General features: G+C 32.7%; 1 protein-coding gene across 1 annotated transcript in view; it reads right to left on the bottom strand.

Moving 5' to 3' along the window:
* LOC129234031 (ATP-dependent translocase ABCB1-like) overlaps positions 1-16,964 on the bottom strand; it is a gene marked incomplete at its 5' end in the record, with an annotated part of 39,258 nt that extends 22,294 nt beyond the window's left edge. Inside the window, 8 exons of the mRNA XM_054867937.1 lie at positions 2,034-2,190; positions 4,519-4,659; positions 5,810-5,910; positions 6,518-6,721; positions 9,072-9,155; positions 14,804-14,881; positions 15,897-16,001; positions 16,806-16,964. Of these exons, the coding sequence (XP_054723912.1) occupies positions 2,034-2,190; positions 4,519-4,659; positions 5,810-5,910; positions 6,518-6,721; positions 9,072-9,155; positions 14,804-14,881; positions 15,897-16,001; positions 16,806-16,964 (1,029 nt within the window). The remainder of the gene's footprint in view (positions 1-2,033; positions 2,191-4,518; positions 4,660-5,809; positions 5,911-6,517; positions 6,722-9,071; positions 9,156-14,803; positions 14,882-15,896; positions 16,002-16,805) is intronic.
* Between the last annotated feature and the right edge of the window lie 278 nt (positions 16,965-17,242).

Here is a 17,242-nt window from a genome sequence, read left to right as displayed (position 1 = left end):
TATATGGTGGTAATTTTCTTTTCAATTGATCTACCATTATTTCTTTTTACTTATCGAATTCTGCAATCTTTCTACCATTTTATTCCACCCATGATAAAAAATAAAAATGGTTTAACTGACATGGGCGGAATCTCGCCAAGGATACTTAGCTCGCACAATACTAAAACTTATAACCCTAAACAAATTTGGCGAACCCTTTTCAGCTGAAAATAAAAGCAACAAAATAAATTCTTTCTCGGTTAAACATTTTTCATTTCGTTCTACGATAATATATTCAAGAAAAAATTTTGCATACTGTCTATTCCAACTAAATGCTGCTGTAAAATATGGTTTGTAAAATTAATTTAAGATTAAAAAAAAAAACCTATATTCTTACAAATTCACACAAAACAATAAAAATTTTTACCTGGTATAACGTTATCCAAGTTTGCTAATCCAGAGTTTTCCGGTGTTAACGCGCTTTCACCATTTCTCAATCAAATCACTTTTTAGAGGGAAATAATGAAAACTAACATTATTTTGAGGAACTCGAACACTTTTTGTTGCTGAAAGCAATCCAAGACACATCGAATGCGTTAATAAATACTCAGAACAAACTGCCTATGTTTAAGTCAACAGACATACGTGGAACGCAATGTGGCAATGTTTTAGTTTTTTCGGCAGTTTTGTAAATCACCGCAAGGTAGCGTATTCGAGCGCTGGAGTTGCGAATTCTAGCTATCAACTGGGAGTTGAGATGATACACTATATAATGAATTGGGTTGATGAAAGCCTTCGAACATGGAACAAAAAAGCTTATAACTCGTTTTTTATACAACTTAGAACTTTCTAACAAATGCCGTCTTTAGAAGAAAAAATAAGCGCTATCGATGGACACATAATTCTAACATGTTCACCTATTTTTTTCAGCCCCATATTTGTGCATTTATGCGAAAATTGGGACTTAAATTGGAATAAAAAAGGAACTATCAATCGGATTTTTTTTCGAACTGGTCTATAAACCTTCCCAGTACCAAAATGAACAAACGGTGAATGTTTCAGCCAAATCTGCCGGGTAGTTTCTGAGATCTTAGGGAACAAATTTACCAACATCCATTTTTCAGACATGTGACCCAAACAGGATGAAAAATACTGAAATTGCTTGGCTGTGTGAACTAAGACAACACTGTTGCTATATTTTACTATGACTGAAAGCTTTTTCATGTATTTTTGTATCTATATAGTAGACTATGTTAATTGGATGCATGAAATTAACTGCCAATGTGCTTTCTTTTATTCTGCATGCAGTATTTTGCTCTCTCAAAAAATACTGAATTCAGTAAAAATACTGAAAAATCACATGTCTGATTTTTATATATATAGATTCAGTCTGTAATAAATTTGCTTTATTTTAAGGATGGTAAGACGTTATGTTCGAAACACTAAAATAACCACGTTAAGTGTCAAAATAAATATGCGCAAACGTGCCCTGTGTCCGGGGCAAGTTTACGCAACCGACTTGAACTCAGAAATAATTGCTGAACACACAAACGGAGCAACAACTGAATATACCAATTTCGACTCCATTAACTGCTTCATAAAACCGCAATGTCTAAAATTTCCTAAGTTAAAACATAAAAATTAGAAAATTAATTGAAAAAAATCCGCATAAACGTGATTCGATCTGCCCTAATTAATCCACTGGAGTTAGGGCTAAAATTTCAACTATCAAAATATCAGCAAACAGGCAATTGCTTCGTTCAAATGTCGAAGTAATTTTCACCCGCCAAATCTTGACGGGCGGTTTTCTAGTTTAAAATGATATTAAAAAAGTAAAGTGCTTCTAGAATAAACTTTAAGTATTTAAATAAACTAAAAAATGTGCTCAAATTATAAAAGTATATAACAAACCCAAAAACCAATAAAATTACAGAAAAGTTTGTTTGAGCATAGTAATTTATTTGGCTACCCTCTGTAGGTAATCTCAATACAATCATCTATCAAAATCTGTTTCCACACACAGATAAATTAACAAACCATTAAAATTTTCTTACCCTTGCTAAACCATCTTGAGAGAAGACATCAATGACCGGTTTCAAATCCAGCAGCTGGAAGATTCTCACAGCTGCGATTTTTGCTTTTTGATAGTCCGGAGTAAAAGCAATCGTTTGGCCAACCATCATTGTACCGATAATGACTCCTTCGGTGACTCTAAAACAGTTCATTTCAACGTGAACAAACTTTTGAAGAACCCAAATACATTCTTTTCCCTTTTTTTTTATTTCCTTTTGAATTGATATGACAATCATAAATCTTAACTTTTCTTTTTAAATCTTGATAAACGTAAAAATCCTTGCACAATTTTAACGTTTAGAAAATAAACAAATTTGTCACAAAATATTCTGATTAATACCTATGCCACAAAGTTCATACACTTTTAGAAGTATGTTTAGGAAGTACCGACGCTACTATATTGCTTTTATAAGAATACTCAAGATACATGTATCTTTATTTTGTACTAGTGGTACCTGCACGGCTTTGACCGTAATAGAAAAATTAAAAGATCTTTTGGTTCGCCTGTATATTTACAAATAATGTATGGTGAATTTTCTTGTCAACTGGCTTGTACCCATGTTACGGTTCCACGTTATGATAATTTCGTATCTCGCCAATTGGCTTGTGCCCATGTTACGGTTCCCCGTTGTGATAATTTCGCAATTTACTCGACCATCTTTTGATAATTTTGTTCTTAAAATTGGAATAGAAAAAAAACCACATCGAATTTTCGAAAAATCGCTTCGAGATGCACACCCCCATGCTACAAACTAACTTTGTGCCAAAGTTCATGAAAATCGGCCGAATGGTCTAGGCGCTATGCGCGTCACAGAGATCCTGACAGACAGAGAGACTTTCAGCTTTATTATTAGTAAAGATTCAAAACTCCGTGACCTCAGTAAACCTACTATGAAGTAGAATTTTAAAGCTTGGCTAAATATTGAAACTGAACTTCAAGTTAACACCTTCAAAAATATATATTTTTTAAATACAACACTTGTGTATCTTATTTTTTGACAAAATAACAAAACGGTATATTGTTATATTGCTTCGATTTTTTAAGAATTATGATAAAGAACGTTCTGCGAACAAGCATTTATTTTGCGCCACTACATGCTTTGGAAACATTTCATAATACGAGTATATAATGAGCTAACAGTAATATATATTAGTAAATATTCTCGGGTATCATGCATATACATAACAACAAAGCAATAATGGCCCTTTTACCCCAAGACTAATGACATAAATAAAAGTCAAACAGGTATAAATAAAGATTGAAGGCTTCTATGGAAATAAATAATAGCCTCAAATAAAATGAGTCAATTACAAGTATAACTGGTTGGAATAAATAATACTGATAAAATATTTCCTCTGTACAAGCTTTAACAGCAAACTGAACATGTAAATGGAAGCCGGCTGGTGGCGTGATGGTTAGGCGCTGGCCTTCTCCACCTGGGGGCCCAGGTTCTGGCCTGGAGACCGAGGTTCTGACCTGGGTGGCCAGTCGGTGGATTTTCGAGATGCAGAAAATCTTCAGCGCCCATGTCGTATGATTATGCGGCATGTAAAAGATCCCTTGGGTATTCGTTTGGCTTAGAATATCCCTCGGCTAAATTAAATTCCTAGTGCAATTTCGCATCAAATGAGAGTCCAGGTGCCTCCATCTGGTGGAAACTGGGCGTCAAAACCACTACTGTGTCATGCATCAGCGCCTTAATGGTGATACACGAAAGACTGATGCATTGTTGGGGAGCGCAGTAGGTCAGGTTATGGTCCAGACGCATCTTGAGGTTATATACAGCCCCAGGCTCTTATACAGCCCCATTGAAAAAAAAAAAAACATGTTAATGGAAACCAAACAAAATATAGTAAACGTTCTGCAAATAGATTGTTACACAGGAGTTTTCACTTGGAGACAACAGAAGCGTTCATTCACTCCAAAAGTTCCGCAAAATAATCCCAAAGCAAAACCATTTCGAAAGTACAGAAAAATAATTAAAAACATAGTTTGTGCATAGGAAAAGTAATATTTAAATAATTTTTCATTGAGTGTCCTACGCATGCTCTTTTTTACAAGTACATTAATTGATTTTACCTTGCAATGAACATAAAGCAAAGATTTTCAGCTTTCAACGGACGAGCGGTGAGAGCGATTACAACCAGGTCAATCGCCAGAGAGCGACCACAGCGTTTCCAAACGCGAGTAGGAGACGTCACAGACGTCACCGCATGCGCTTTCGAATGCTTGCGGTGGCACCACTGCGACGGTCCCTTATTTCCGAACGTAACCTAAATATCTTGCCATATAGATGAAATCGGGTGGAGGCTTACGTCACCGTTTCAACAATTTTGAGTCATATTAATGACCCTTGTGAATGTCCTGATGTTTTTCCTGTGAGTCGTATACTGAGTTTCCGTAAAACGAACAAGTGAATTGTTATAGAATGAACATATTTTTTTAACAATATCATTTAGTCTTACTTCATTAGTTCACTATAAGGTAATTCTCCAGCACCTACAAGTCTGCTTCCGTAGTAGAGAGACGTTGCAAAAGCAAAAGCTTGAAGTCCTTGACCGAATCCGTAAGCAAGACCTCTAACATGTGCTTTCAATTTGGATTTTCTAAAAAAGATTTTTTTAAAAAAAGTAAAAATTTAGTACAACTATGGATTTTTTTAAAACCTAAAATACCTTTTCAATATTTAAAAAAAAATGGCTACGTTAAAGAAGGAGGTAGGAAAAAAATGAAAAAGGCTTCAAGGACCAATAACAGACATGGGTGTCTGTTACTAGAAAAACGAGTTTTTGGGGGATGAGTAACAGACATAGATAAAACTCGCATCAGAAGTGATTGTACGTGAAAAATGATGTGAAAACCGAAAAGAGCATAGTTTAAACAATAAAAATACCTCCAGCATGCAATCATATCAACATTTTACAATGCAAAATGATGGTTGAAGACACTCAACTTCTTAACGTAAACAGCTAGCTGCAGCATGAAATACCAGCTAACCTCGAGGTAGCTGTTCAAAACCTTCCACTACTGCCTTGTAAATACCTACTGACTCAATAAAATTCACTCAGATAACACTTGATGACTGCACCATATTCATTGGCCGCAGCAACATCAGTTTAACCCGCCTAAAATTCTTATTATTTAAATCCAAACTAATGACGGTCTGTTACTGAACACTTGTCTGTTACTGGTGCCGTCACCATATTTTCCCTGTACTTGCCTGTGCAATCGAAAATGTGAGTTAATTAAGCAATTTATGAAAATGATGCTATTGATGTGTTACCTGTACGTTTTTACAATGGCCGTACGGCGGATTGAGCTCGTTTTGAAATAAAAAGGTTTTTTGGAGTAGCTCTCAACCTGATTAAGAGGAATTAGTGCCAAATCGCATTGCGGCGTGATTGTATCCTCAAAGAATGATTAAATTAGGGGGAAAAAAACCACTTTTTAAAAATCATGGGCTGAGCTGGTTTTATTACTAAACATCTGATTGCGTACATACATATATACAAGCACTTTACTTGATTAAATGGTGTACTACTTTCCTAAACGGTATTTTCTTGGCATGTTCAAAAATCTGAACATTCTGAAAATCCGAACTACCTAATGGTCCCAATCAGTTAGAATTTTTGACGCTCTACTGTATTGTAAAATAATACTTGAAGTGTTTGCCTTTGAATTAAGGGCGAAGAAAGGTCAAATACAACAAAATTTATAGCATGACATTACCGATATAAAAATAGCTAAAATGCTTACTTGTGTGGTTCAAGTAATGCGTCATGAAAATGGTGGTAAAATGTGTCTTCCTGGTGTAAAGCAGCTACCGTTCGAATGCTCTCTATTGCTTCAATGGCAACCTAAAAATGAAAGAAATAGGCCCTGTACCAAAGAAGATAAAATACATTACAAACTAATGACAGGACGAACTACCTTTGTCCTTTTCGTTGAAAAATTTTCGGTAGGAATAATATGCATATGTTGATATTTTATAAGATATTGTTGTTTTAGTCAAAAAATAGATTAGTGGACCTATTTCGAGTCTGGTATTAAACTACAACCCTGGAGACCCTGATCAAACTTTTGGGTCATTTTTCTCCTTTCGAGATGGATATAAGATGCAACTTGAGAAGAAATGGTCCGATATTCGAATCCCGCTTCCAAGCAAAGAAGTCTGACTTATAAATTCATAAACTTTAGGAACTACTTGTAGTAAACTTGGCGAAACCAAAATGAATCGGTTGGCTTAAACTTTTCAACAAATGACTTGCTCCGCGCAATAGAATGAATGAGTCACATACAAATGGCTAAAGATAAACTTCAATTAACATATGATTTTAAACTATTTTATAATTTTAATTAATGTTTAGTTTCAAATACTCCAGGAATGTAAATCGTCAAGTCAAAGCACACTAGATTCGGACTCATCTCTGAAAATTTAAAAGCTTCATGCCATGAATTTCATACCTTAGACGCACCTTCCGTTGCAGCCCTTTCACCTTCAGCTTGTCCACGGACAATTCTTCCTTCGAGAAATGCTGCTAATAGTACTAGTGGAACAAAGGCCAATACAACTAATCCAATTTTATAATTATAATACAGACCAATGAAGATTGAGACAATCATTGTTGAAATTGCTTGAAGTACTGCAGATATTCTGGAGCCTGTAGCCTATTGATAAACAATGGCAAATAGACAATCAGTAAACAATGATCAATAGACAACTGATGAACAATGATCAATAGACAATTGATAAAATGTGAAAAAAAGTCATTCTATTTTTATACTATCAAATACAGTCAAACTCCATTACAACAAGTCCCGATTTAACAAGAAATCAGTAATACTTGGTTTGTACGATATTAATTCTGTAGGAGCATAACTTGCCTTTATGAGCAAACCCCGGACATAAGTGAGCAATACTTCTGGTATTCATTCCATTAAATTCCTCAAAAAAGCTCAGTCATTCCTTTTTTTGAAAAAATTTCTTTTACATCTCAAAGTCAACAAGAAGTTAATAATTAGTCTTAAATCACGAGAACAAGTAATGAAGACCTTTTTTTTTTTTACCCGACTACGGTGACGCCAAAAGGCAGAGTTGTGATTTTAGCAATCTATGTATGTTTGTAGTTACGTATGTTTGACCGTAGCATCCTCACTATTCATCCGATTTTGATGAATAAGGCTCGAGTAACACAAGCAAATTTAAAAAAAAGCAGAAAAAAAAATCAAGTAAGTGTGTTTGAAGTTTGACTTTTGGAGAAGAGTAATTGTGCAGATCTCTGTAAATTGTGCAGATAAATTAGCAAAAACCAGAGGCGTCTCGAAAAACTTTTTTTAAAAAATAAGTCCCCAAAACGCTTTTTTTCTGGTTGCATTTGGTAGCTTAAAGGGGCGGAGGGGAGTGTCATGACCCCTCTGTTTCCACGCCTGCTCGTTTCAAAATGATGTAATGTCTAAAGTTCTTTTGATGTGTATTAAATGTTCCCATTACATTATTTTTGCAATTTAAAGCAATTTTTGCAATTTAATCAGTGTTAGCGCCACTTTTGCATTCTCTACTCAACCGTGTACGCATGACAATGTTTTTCACCTTAATTTATGTATTCACCAATTTACTCATGCATCATATTGCTCTAATTGTACAATTTGATATTCTTCTTTGATAATGAATATTTACAATAAAAACTAATGCTACGATGTACTTAAATTATTTTGTGCTATCACCAGCAGCAAAATTTCCAGCTCCAACCATTCATTCTAATGTATTTTAGATGCCTACTAAAACAAGAAAGATTGACAACTAGACAAAAGAGAAAAATGTGAGAACTATTTCATTATATTCTTGTCAGTATTTAAAACAATTTCAATTTACTTAAAACTAAAATCTGACACAAAACTTAAAGTTCTTTTTTCTCTCGTTTCAAATTACTTTACATTTTTTTCGATCTCCATCTAAAGGAAAACTCTGGATACTGTCCTGTAAATGCGGTCTATTTTATAACACTTATCAAATTTATATATATTTTCAGCAATAACCTTAAAGTTTATTTCACAACATTTTTTTAGGATAAAAATACAATACATTTCATGTTTTATTCTAGCGTATTGTTGTGCATTTGAAATATATGAGGAAGAACATTATCCCAAAAAGATAGCTAGACGTTTAACTGCCCCTGCTTTGCGATAATGCTATCAAGAACCATTTTAGAATTTAAAAAAGGAAAAAAAACTGTTGTAAGAAAAGTATAGATTTAATTTTCATAAACAAAAAATAAATAAATAAATAAATAATTTGAATTTTGACATCTTGAATTCAAATTATGTTTTTCGCAAGCACGTGTTTTTTTTGCTTGTGTGCAGGCATGTGTGTTTGGGTATGTGTGTATGTAGGCGTGTGTGTTTGTGTCTGTGTGCAGGCATGTGTGTGTGTATGTGGGTATATATGTGTGTGTATATATGTGTATGTGGGTATGTGTGTGTGTAGTCATGCGTGTGAGTATGTGTGTGTGTGTGTGTGCAAAGACGCCCATGTAGGGGGGCAAGGGGGGGGGGCTCGAGCCCCCCTAGGAAATTAGAACTTCCTTTCTTTTAATACTTTTTTCTTTGCAAAAATATTAAAATATTTCTTCTCTAGCCATTAATGAATAAATACTTAAAAATGTCAAATTTTAATGACTCTAATCTGCCCTGAAATCTGCCTCCATGGGGAAAATATCTTGCTAAACCATTGTTAAAATTTCTGAGCCCCCCCTTACAATTTTGCATATGGGCGTCCATGTGTGTGTGTGTGTGTGTAGGCATGCGTGTGTGCATGTATGCGTGTACGATATGGACACAGTCTGGAGAAAGTTTTCGCTAGAGGAGCAGCATCGTGAGGCCGGTCGACGGTGGTGCTGCAGAGTGTGCTGGCGGGAAAATAAAACGATAGGACCTCAAAAACAGTCAAGTGAGAACAATAAGCAATCGTGATTGCTCAAAAAAAGGTCCTGAACTACAAGCAGAAATTTTTAATACTTACTCCTTGTACACTCGAAGCATCAGCAGTAAGTCTTGAACACAAGGAACCGACGCTATTCTTTGGATGATCAAAAAATGATATGTCCTAAAAGTAATATTGGAGCTTATATTATTGCACTTAAATGATAAATACATGTTCTTAAGAAAACCCCACAAAATGTTTTCAGTTCTCTCATAAAACAAAGGGGTGCCTCACAATTCTTTCCAAGAGTTGGAAGGTATATTAAAATAAACATGTTACGCAGATTATTTTCGGGCGACGTATGTACAGTGGAGCCAAATCCCAAAAAGCTGACCAAAACATCAATGAAACTTATATTTGTGCCAAAATTGGTATGTAGGGGTTTTTGAGGTCGCTGATTAGAAATCTGAAGTCAAAATTACTGTATACAAAATAGTGGATTTAATATGGTGAACACATATGTGAAAAATATGTAAGGATTTAAAAAAATAATATATGGTGGTTTTCGAAATCGCTGATTATAATAATAAATATCTGATGCAAAATGAAAAGATTTTATTCACTATGAAAAAAAATATTTAGAAATTAAGGAATTAAAAATATTTAAAGAAAAGAAGAATATTTAAAGGATCCTAGAATAACAAACCTCGCGAATCAAATTTTTAAATAAAAAAATCGTTAAAAAAAAGGAAAATAAAAGTTTAAGGTTCATAAAAATGATGAAGTTGCAACTTGCAACCCATTTAGTGAGACTCGTCATAGCTCGAAACGGCAAGTCCATAACTTTATATTTTGTTTAAGTTCGAAAAATAACATGTTAGGCAGTTAATGTTTACGAATTTCGTAAGATGAGGGAGTGAACTAAAGCCCTAAACTTGACTCTTAGAGTTATATGGCGTTTTATATCTTTTCATCTAGTTGAAAATCGAAATCTCTACCAATATTTCGCTTTTGTCTAGGCACAGAAGTTTGATTTATTTTAACAGGATACAAATGAAATTTCGATTATATCAATGTAAAAACATGTTTTACATACCTGCAGAAATAGTTTCCATGTTGTAGATTAAAATTTGGACACTTCATTTTAAAATTATAGACTTTATAATACAGCCTTGTTTTCGTTGCGTTCTAGCGACATGAGTGCGCTCTGCACAAAAACTAACTTTCAACTGAAGGGCACAAGCGTAGGTATGAGGATAGACCCTTCTCCTTTTGAAATTTAACGCAGCAGTTATCTCTATATCCATCCCACAAGTCAAAATTTCCTGAATCAAATTTTCATTTTTGAGGTTTTGGGCAGCTTTTCGGGATTTGGCCTCACTGTGCGACGTTCCGGTATTTCACGGGTTTCCACCAGTTTCCTGTGAAAATTAAGAACTTTTGCGAGAAAGTCACCCGAATGGCCAAAAGTCGCATGAGTGCAGACTTCTCACTATTGGGCAAATAATGTAAGCTACCAACGTAAAAAAATACTCAGTGTTTTCATCAAGTGTTTCGCCTTCGACTCAAAAGTAGCCTAGATTGAACTAGAGTGCCTTGAGCGAGCCCCAAACAAGGACGACATGCAGGATACTGTAGCTTTGAAAGAGCTTCAGGCAAATAAGTTGTTAGGTTTTACTTGCTTGCTGTTTGATTTAAAACTTTAAATTATTTTAAAACAATCAGTTTCATTTACATAAATTTATTTAATGTTTTTTATCGGAATTACAGTTTGGCAATACTCTTTAAGATATTATGCGTGCAGCATTCTCCAAATAAATTCAGTGTGGGCTAGTTCATGCGGGACTTACTCTACTAGAGAGCTAAATCTGAATCTTAAACTGACCATAAAAATAATATTATGACAAAAAATTGAGTTTTACCAGTTGTTTTACCTTGATTGATTTTTGATTTATATATCCTAGTCATTAAATTTCATCCATGTCATTGCATATTCTGTGTATGTGGATAACGCTCATTTGTGACTCACACTACACGAACATCAAGTAATAAATTATATTAAGTACAAAAACTCCTGTTTTTTCTTCTGTTAAGTTAAAAAAAAAATTTTTTTTAGGTGGTTGTAACTTGTAATGATAGGGTAACGGCACCAGTAGCAGACAAGGATCCAGTCACGACAGTCATAAGTTTGGATTTTAATAATAAGAATTTTAGGCTCGTAAAACGGATGTTGCTGTGGCCCATGAATACAGTGCAACCATCTAGTGTTGTCAGTGTGAATTTTATGAACCAACTGATATTTAAATGTAGTGGTATAAGATTATGAACAGCCACCACGAAGTGTTCTCGATAGTGTTTCATGTTCATTCGAATTTAATAAGGCTTTAGTTCTAAAAATAAAGAGCTTTTGCATATTTTGAAGAGAAAAGGGAACTTTGTTCATTACTCATCCTTTCCTCATCCTATCTGTTACTGGGTTTCATCAGATTTTTTGGTGTCTGTTACGGACCGTTTTATGAAATTGAGCAAATAAAAATAGAATTAACTATAACTCAGTGAATCCAAAAGCAGCCAAACGTTAGAATAGATGTAAGTTCATGAGAGAAAAATAGTTTAAAAATTCTAAGTACATTAAAAGGCTCAGAAAATTGAGTTAACTTGAGAGCAATGCCTTAAGCTTGTCTGTTACTGGTGCCGTTACCCTAATACTTTAATTTTATATTGCTACTAAATTAATAAAATATGTAATTAGTGTATAACATGGTATTTTACATGCAACTCACACTACATGACCAATGTAACTCAAACTAAAATTCCCCTAAATGTTTTTACAGACAATAAAAATTTATACAAAAAATACATAAAAAACAGATTGTTCTTAATTTTACATAAATATTAAAGTTAAATCTATGATATATATATAATTCTTTTTAGAAAAAGTGTACAGAAAGGTAAATCCACAATTCTGTATTATGGTGTACTTTGGCATGGAATTAGCCTGTAACAGTTTATTCCATGTTTTGATGCGTCGTGTATCGTTTTTTCGTTAACTGTTTAATATATATATATATATATATATATATATATATATATATATATATATATATATATATATATATATATATATATATATATATATATATATATATATATATATATACAGTGGCTCCCAAAAGTCTTCGTACACCTACGATTTTCAACGAAATAGCCCCCAAATCATTGGTTAGAATTAATATTTCGGAATAGGTATTTAATTATAAGATCTATGATCCATTTTTAACAAAACTGCATGAAAAGTTTTCAAAAAATATTAAAACTTATTTTTTTAAAAATCAAAAACCGAAAAGTGCCGGAATTTTTATCTCACAAAAGTCTTCGTACACTTTATAAAATGTCTATATATTATTGAATAATCTAACTTTTGATTAAGTTATTTTTTAGTAGAATATCATACAGTATTCACAACACCTTTTAAATGTCTGAGAATAGATTTCATTCTTTTTCTTTCTTTTTTTAGCGTAATTTCTGGGTAAGTGTTCTACCATACTTCGAGGATTACTATTTATAGCTCTATTTTCGTTTTAAAGCCCTATTTTCGTAATCTAGCCTCCAGATATCTTTAAATACGTTACATTAAATTACAATCTGGAGACTGAGGGGGTATTTTCTAAACTTTTGCAGAATTTTCGAGGCACTAGACGCAAACGTTGAAAACCGTGTGCTTCTTATCGTTATCTTGATAAAAAACAAAGTTGTTTCCAATAACCAAATTTTTGGCTAAGAGTTCAAAATTGCTTTTTAAAATATTTAAAGGAACAGCATGATTCATTATTTCATCAAAATATTACAAACTACCAAGTCCTGATGCTGATATGCACCCTCACACTAAAACACCTTCACTGTCCTGATTAACTGATCCAACTAAGTTCTTAAGATAAAGTTCCTAATTTTTTCTTCTACTTGCAGTTATACAACAATTTAGCCAAAAATGTTGAATTAATATTTATCTGTAAGTAAGACATGATTCTAAACTGTTTTTAGCTTATTTATCATTGATTTTGGGACGAAAAATGTAAGCTTTCTGTTTTCCGCACGGCAAAGAAAATTTCTGCGGGAAGATGTCCCATTTAATCCAGCTAATCAAAGAACTTGGTGAACACTTTTAAGTGAAAATTAAATGTAAAATGTTTCATTAAACTCTGCAGAAACTTTTACAGTACTCAAATGTGTATTTTTCATAAATTTTTTAACTTTAAATCTACGATCACGTTTTGTCAACGTTGCCGGTTGACCTTTTCTTACCTTGTTTTCGGTCCGATTTCTTTCTTTAAAGCATTTTATCAAGCACTTTACTATACAAACAAATAAATTAAGTAATTTAGAGACATTTCAAACCAATTTACCACTACTGTGGGAAAAAAAAATTCAAATTTTGAATGGCGTTTGCGGTTTTTTACGAATACCAGCAATTTTACAGTAATAAGCAATATATTAAGGAATAAATAAACAAAAAATTAAAGCCAAATGACTTTTAAGGGTCAACACAATGCAAAAATATTAATGAAACGGCATATGATGATTTAAATCATGAATTTATTCGAAAATATTTGAGTGTACGATGACTTTTGTGGCGTGTTATGTGTCTCTTCGTTTTCTGACCCATTTCAAAAAGAAGATCCGTCAATATTTTGAAAAAAAAAAAAAAAACCAATGGGTTATATTTAGAATGACATAGGAATGATGTGAAAAAATATTGGACTTTATATTCGAATTCAATTTTGAGTTATTTTGGTTTTACTGAAAAATTTCAAACTGTACGAACACTTTTGGGAGCCACTGTATATATATATATATATATATATATATATATATATATATATATTGCAGTTTTTACTTTTAGTCAAAATAAAATTGTTTTATATGATAATATTTCTGAACTCTGCAGAATAACTTAACACTTACAAGTTCGCATTAGTTTTGACCATATTTGCTAAAATAATTCAAAAACTTCTCTGGTAAATCAGGATGATGCTAAGCTATTACTATAAACATAATTATTATTATTATTATTATTATTTTTTGGATTGTACTAATTTATTTCAAAAACGTGACTGGATTTATTGGGAATGTTTCTGCATTTTCAGGAAGATTCCCGGTTAGTTTTAGGTCTTTTAAAAATTAACGTTCCTGTTTTTTTTCCGAATAGGTTGCTGGCTAAATTGAAACACACTATAGCTGCCAATAATTTCTTATGAATGTTCCTGAATTTCTTTACTGTGTGTTCTATAAAAATGACTTGTTATTTTACTGTGAACAGAAATTTGGCTCATTATTTCTGACACATAATATACGCAATTTGTTTTATTTATAAGAAAAGCTAAAATTGTTACAGCTTTTGTTGTAGAATTTTAACTTATGTGAAAATGTATCATGAATGAAACACAAATCGTCAAAAGGTGTTGACTCACAACTTTGCTCTTATGCGGTCAGTTTTTGGCTACGAAGAAAACGTTTCAATCTAGAAGCATTAAAGTATTTTATCAGCAGTTTGTACTTTAGTTATATTATGGTACTACATTAAACATTAAATGCGACTATTAAGACCTTGAATAAGGGTTTTTTTTTTCGATTTATGGACATAAAATTGGAAAGAGAAAAACTTTTAAAATGTACCTTCTGTGATTTCTGTTTAGTGTGCATTACCTAAAGTAAACTTATTTACGTTGAAAAATGTAAGAATTTCTTTCATAAAACTACAAATATTATTTTGATTAATTCGTCCTCCTAATAGTATTCAGCAGTAAGACTTATACATAATTAATTTTTCTTACTTGGGTGATTATATTAGCAAAGACTAGTTTTCGTAACCTTGAAGTAAGCCTTTCTCCAGCAATTGAAAACATGAAGGTCTATAAAATTAGAAGACAAATGCATTGTAATACATCATAAATAAGAGATCATAATTTAACATTCTATAGTGTAAGCTCATAAATAAAATATTTATTAATTTAAATATTAATTCATTTATATTAATTTTAGGCTGCACATTTACTACAGCAATGTACAATATACCAAGTGCTGAATTTATTTTAGCGTATTATGTCGACAACTAAGGTACTGCTTTACAGGTGCTACTCAAGCAAGCGCAATAGATGTGTTGGAAATACAACGTCTTATTTCATGCAGTAAACTGTTGTCAGAGCATGGGTTTCTGATTTTTTGAAGGAAATTTTTCTTTTTTAGACTTTATTGAAAAAAAGAAAAAAAAAAACATACATTCATTGAATAGTTTAAAGAAAAAACGTAATATTTCCAATTAAAAATATATTTTTTTGCCTAAAATAAATAAATAAATAAATAATAATAATAATGAAAATTTCCATGAATGTAATTTCTTTCTTTATGTTGTAAATCTTTCCAACTTGGCTGTTTTGCACTGTCGGTTCAATTGTATCAAGGCTTTTTCAACTTTTTAAATCAAATTGTATCAATGAAATTATTATTGAGCAATCCATATCATTCCTTTTTTATCATTTTTGTACTAAATCGTTTTGAAGATTAATAATAGATCAGCTACAATAGTAGCGATAACAAACAAGCAAAACCTTAAAAAATATTGATTCATAACTACACTCTCAGAAATGAATCGCTCTTCTTTCGAGGACAAATTTTGTCATTTACGGCCATTCTTCCTCACTGGGCCAGAATTTTATGCTCAGATTCCGGAAATTGTTCATAAAGTTATCGAAAAGTTTATTCCTAGTATTATTCAAATCCATTTCATCGAATACCATGAAAATTTCGAGAGATTTAGCACGCCTTTCGGTGAGTGTATCGACAGATTGAATCGAATGATGGCACGCGGTGAAATGAAATTTCATTTTGACTGAGGAAAGAAACAAAAAAATGGAAAACAAAACTTACCTGTAAAAATGTGAAAATGAAAGATGTTACTGCCAACAACAGAAAAAGCAAGCTGTAATATACACTTTCTTTTCGCACGACGTCGGTGTCATCATTAGATAGTACCTAAAAAAAGTGTAAGCTTCAGAAAAATCTTAGTTGTTACATCCTATTTCATTCTGAAGATTGTAAGCATGTACCTTTCAAAGGATTAGACGGATTAACAACCCCTTCGAATGCGCAGCGTTTTCATTCAACATTACTAAGCTTTTCAAAATCTAGTTACGGAGAGAGTTTATTCATGTAAGAAGGCGAACGTTTCTGATTATTTACCCTGTTTTTCTTGTTGGGAGTTGTAGGAAAATTATGGACCATGTGCCATTTCTCGAATTCCCTAAAATGCCTCGAAGTTTGAGGAAAGCAAAAACTAAATATTTTCAATCGACCTCAAGAAATAAGTTTAAAAAATACAGTCAAGCTCGCTTATTAGAATATCGGTTAAACGAATATCCCGCTTATTGTAATATATTTCAGTACCAAACCGTTTGAATTTGTTATTTTCATCCCGGATAATGGAATATCCCGCTTATTAGAGTAATTTTCCCTCGCAAACTGACTATTCCATTAAGCGGGTTCGACTGTATAGAAGTTTTTTTTTTTTTTGTGTGCGTTTAAAAATGAATTTGAAGTAATGTTTCTTTTCTCCTAATCTCGCAGTAACTTCGCCAAAATAAAAGCACAAAAAGCAGGTTTTCAGTAAAAGTTCATGTAGAAAAAAAATTATTTTATTTCAATTGAAAACCAAATGGAACATAAGGTTTATGGCTGCTAAAAATATATCTTTGTAACAAATCTTTTAGCCCCCCATATCAGACATAATAGTATCCTTAATCAACTCCTTGCTACTGCTACAAAAAGCAAAATACTTACTCCGAGTATATCACCGAAGATGATGCCATATAAGGGAAAATGTATTCCGACGATGACAGCAGAAAGTGCACCCACCACAGCAAATGGCCACTCTGGAGCTGAAATCTTCAATAAACGAGTAGGAGATGGAGCAGATTTGACCTCAACTTCCTCTTCTTCCTATAATAAAGATGTTTAATTGCCAGTGAATTCAAAAATTGTTTTTTCTTGTCAATGGAGTGATCAGTTTATGTATTTTAATGGATACTAGCAGAAATACCCGGCTTTGCCCGGGTCAGTAACAGTTATGAGAAACAATCGTTACTTGCCCTTATTTTCTGTTTTAAGCGAAAGAATTCAAAACAAACCTTTTTGACGTGATTAAAAATCGAGCTTCTTCCTTACTCATAAAACTAAAATAGCAATATGTATAAAGAACAAAATAGTATTCATTTAGA

The sequence above is a fragment of the Uloborus diversus genome, unplaced genomic scaffold, assembly GCF_026930045.1.
Source record: "Uloborus diversus isolate 005 unplaced genomic scaffold, Udiv.v.3.1 scaffold_933, whole genome shotgun sequence".
NCBI classification, from domain to species: domain Eukaryota; kingdom Metazoa; phylum Arthropoda; class Arachnida; order Araneae; family Uloboridae; genus Uloborus; species Uloborus diversus.
Note: the sequence above shows the minus strand (reverse complement) of the source record. Positions and strands in the feature narration are given on the sequence as shown.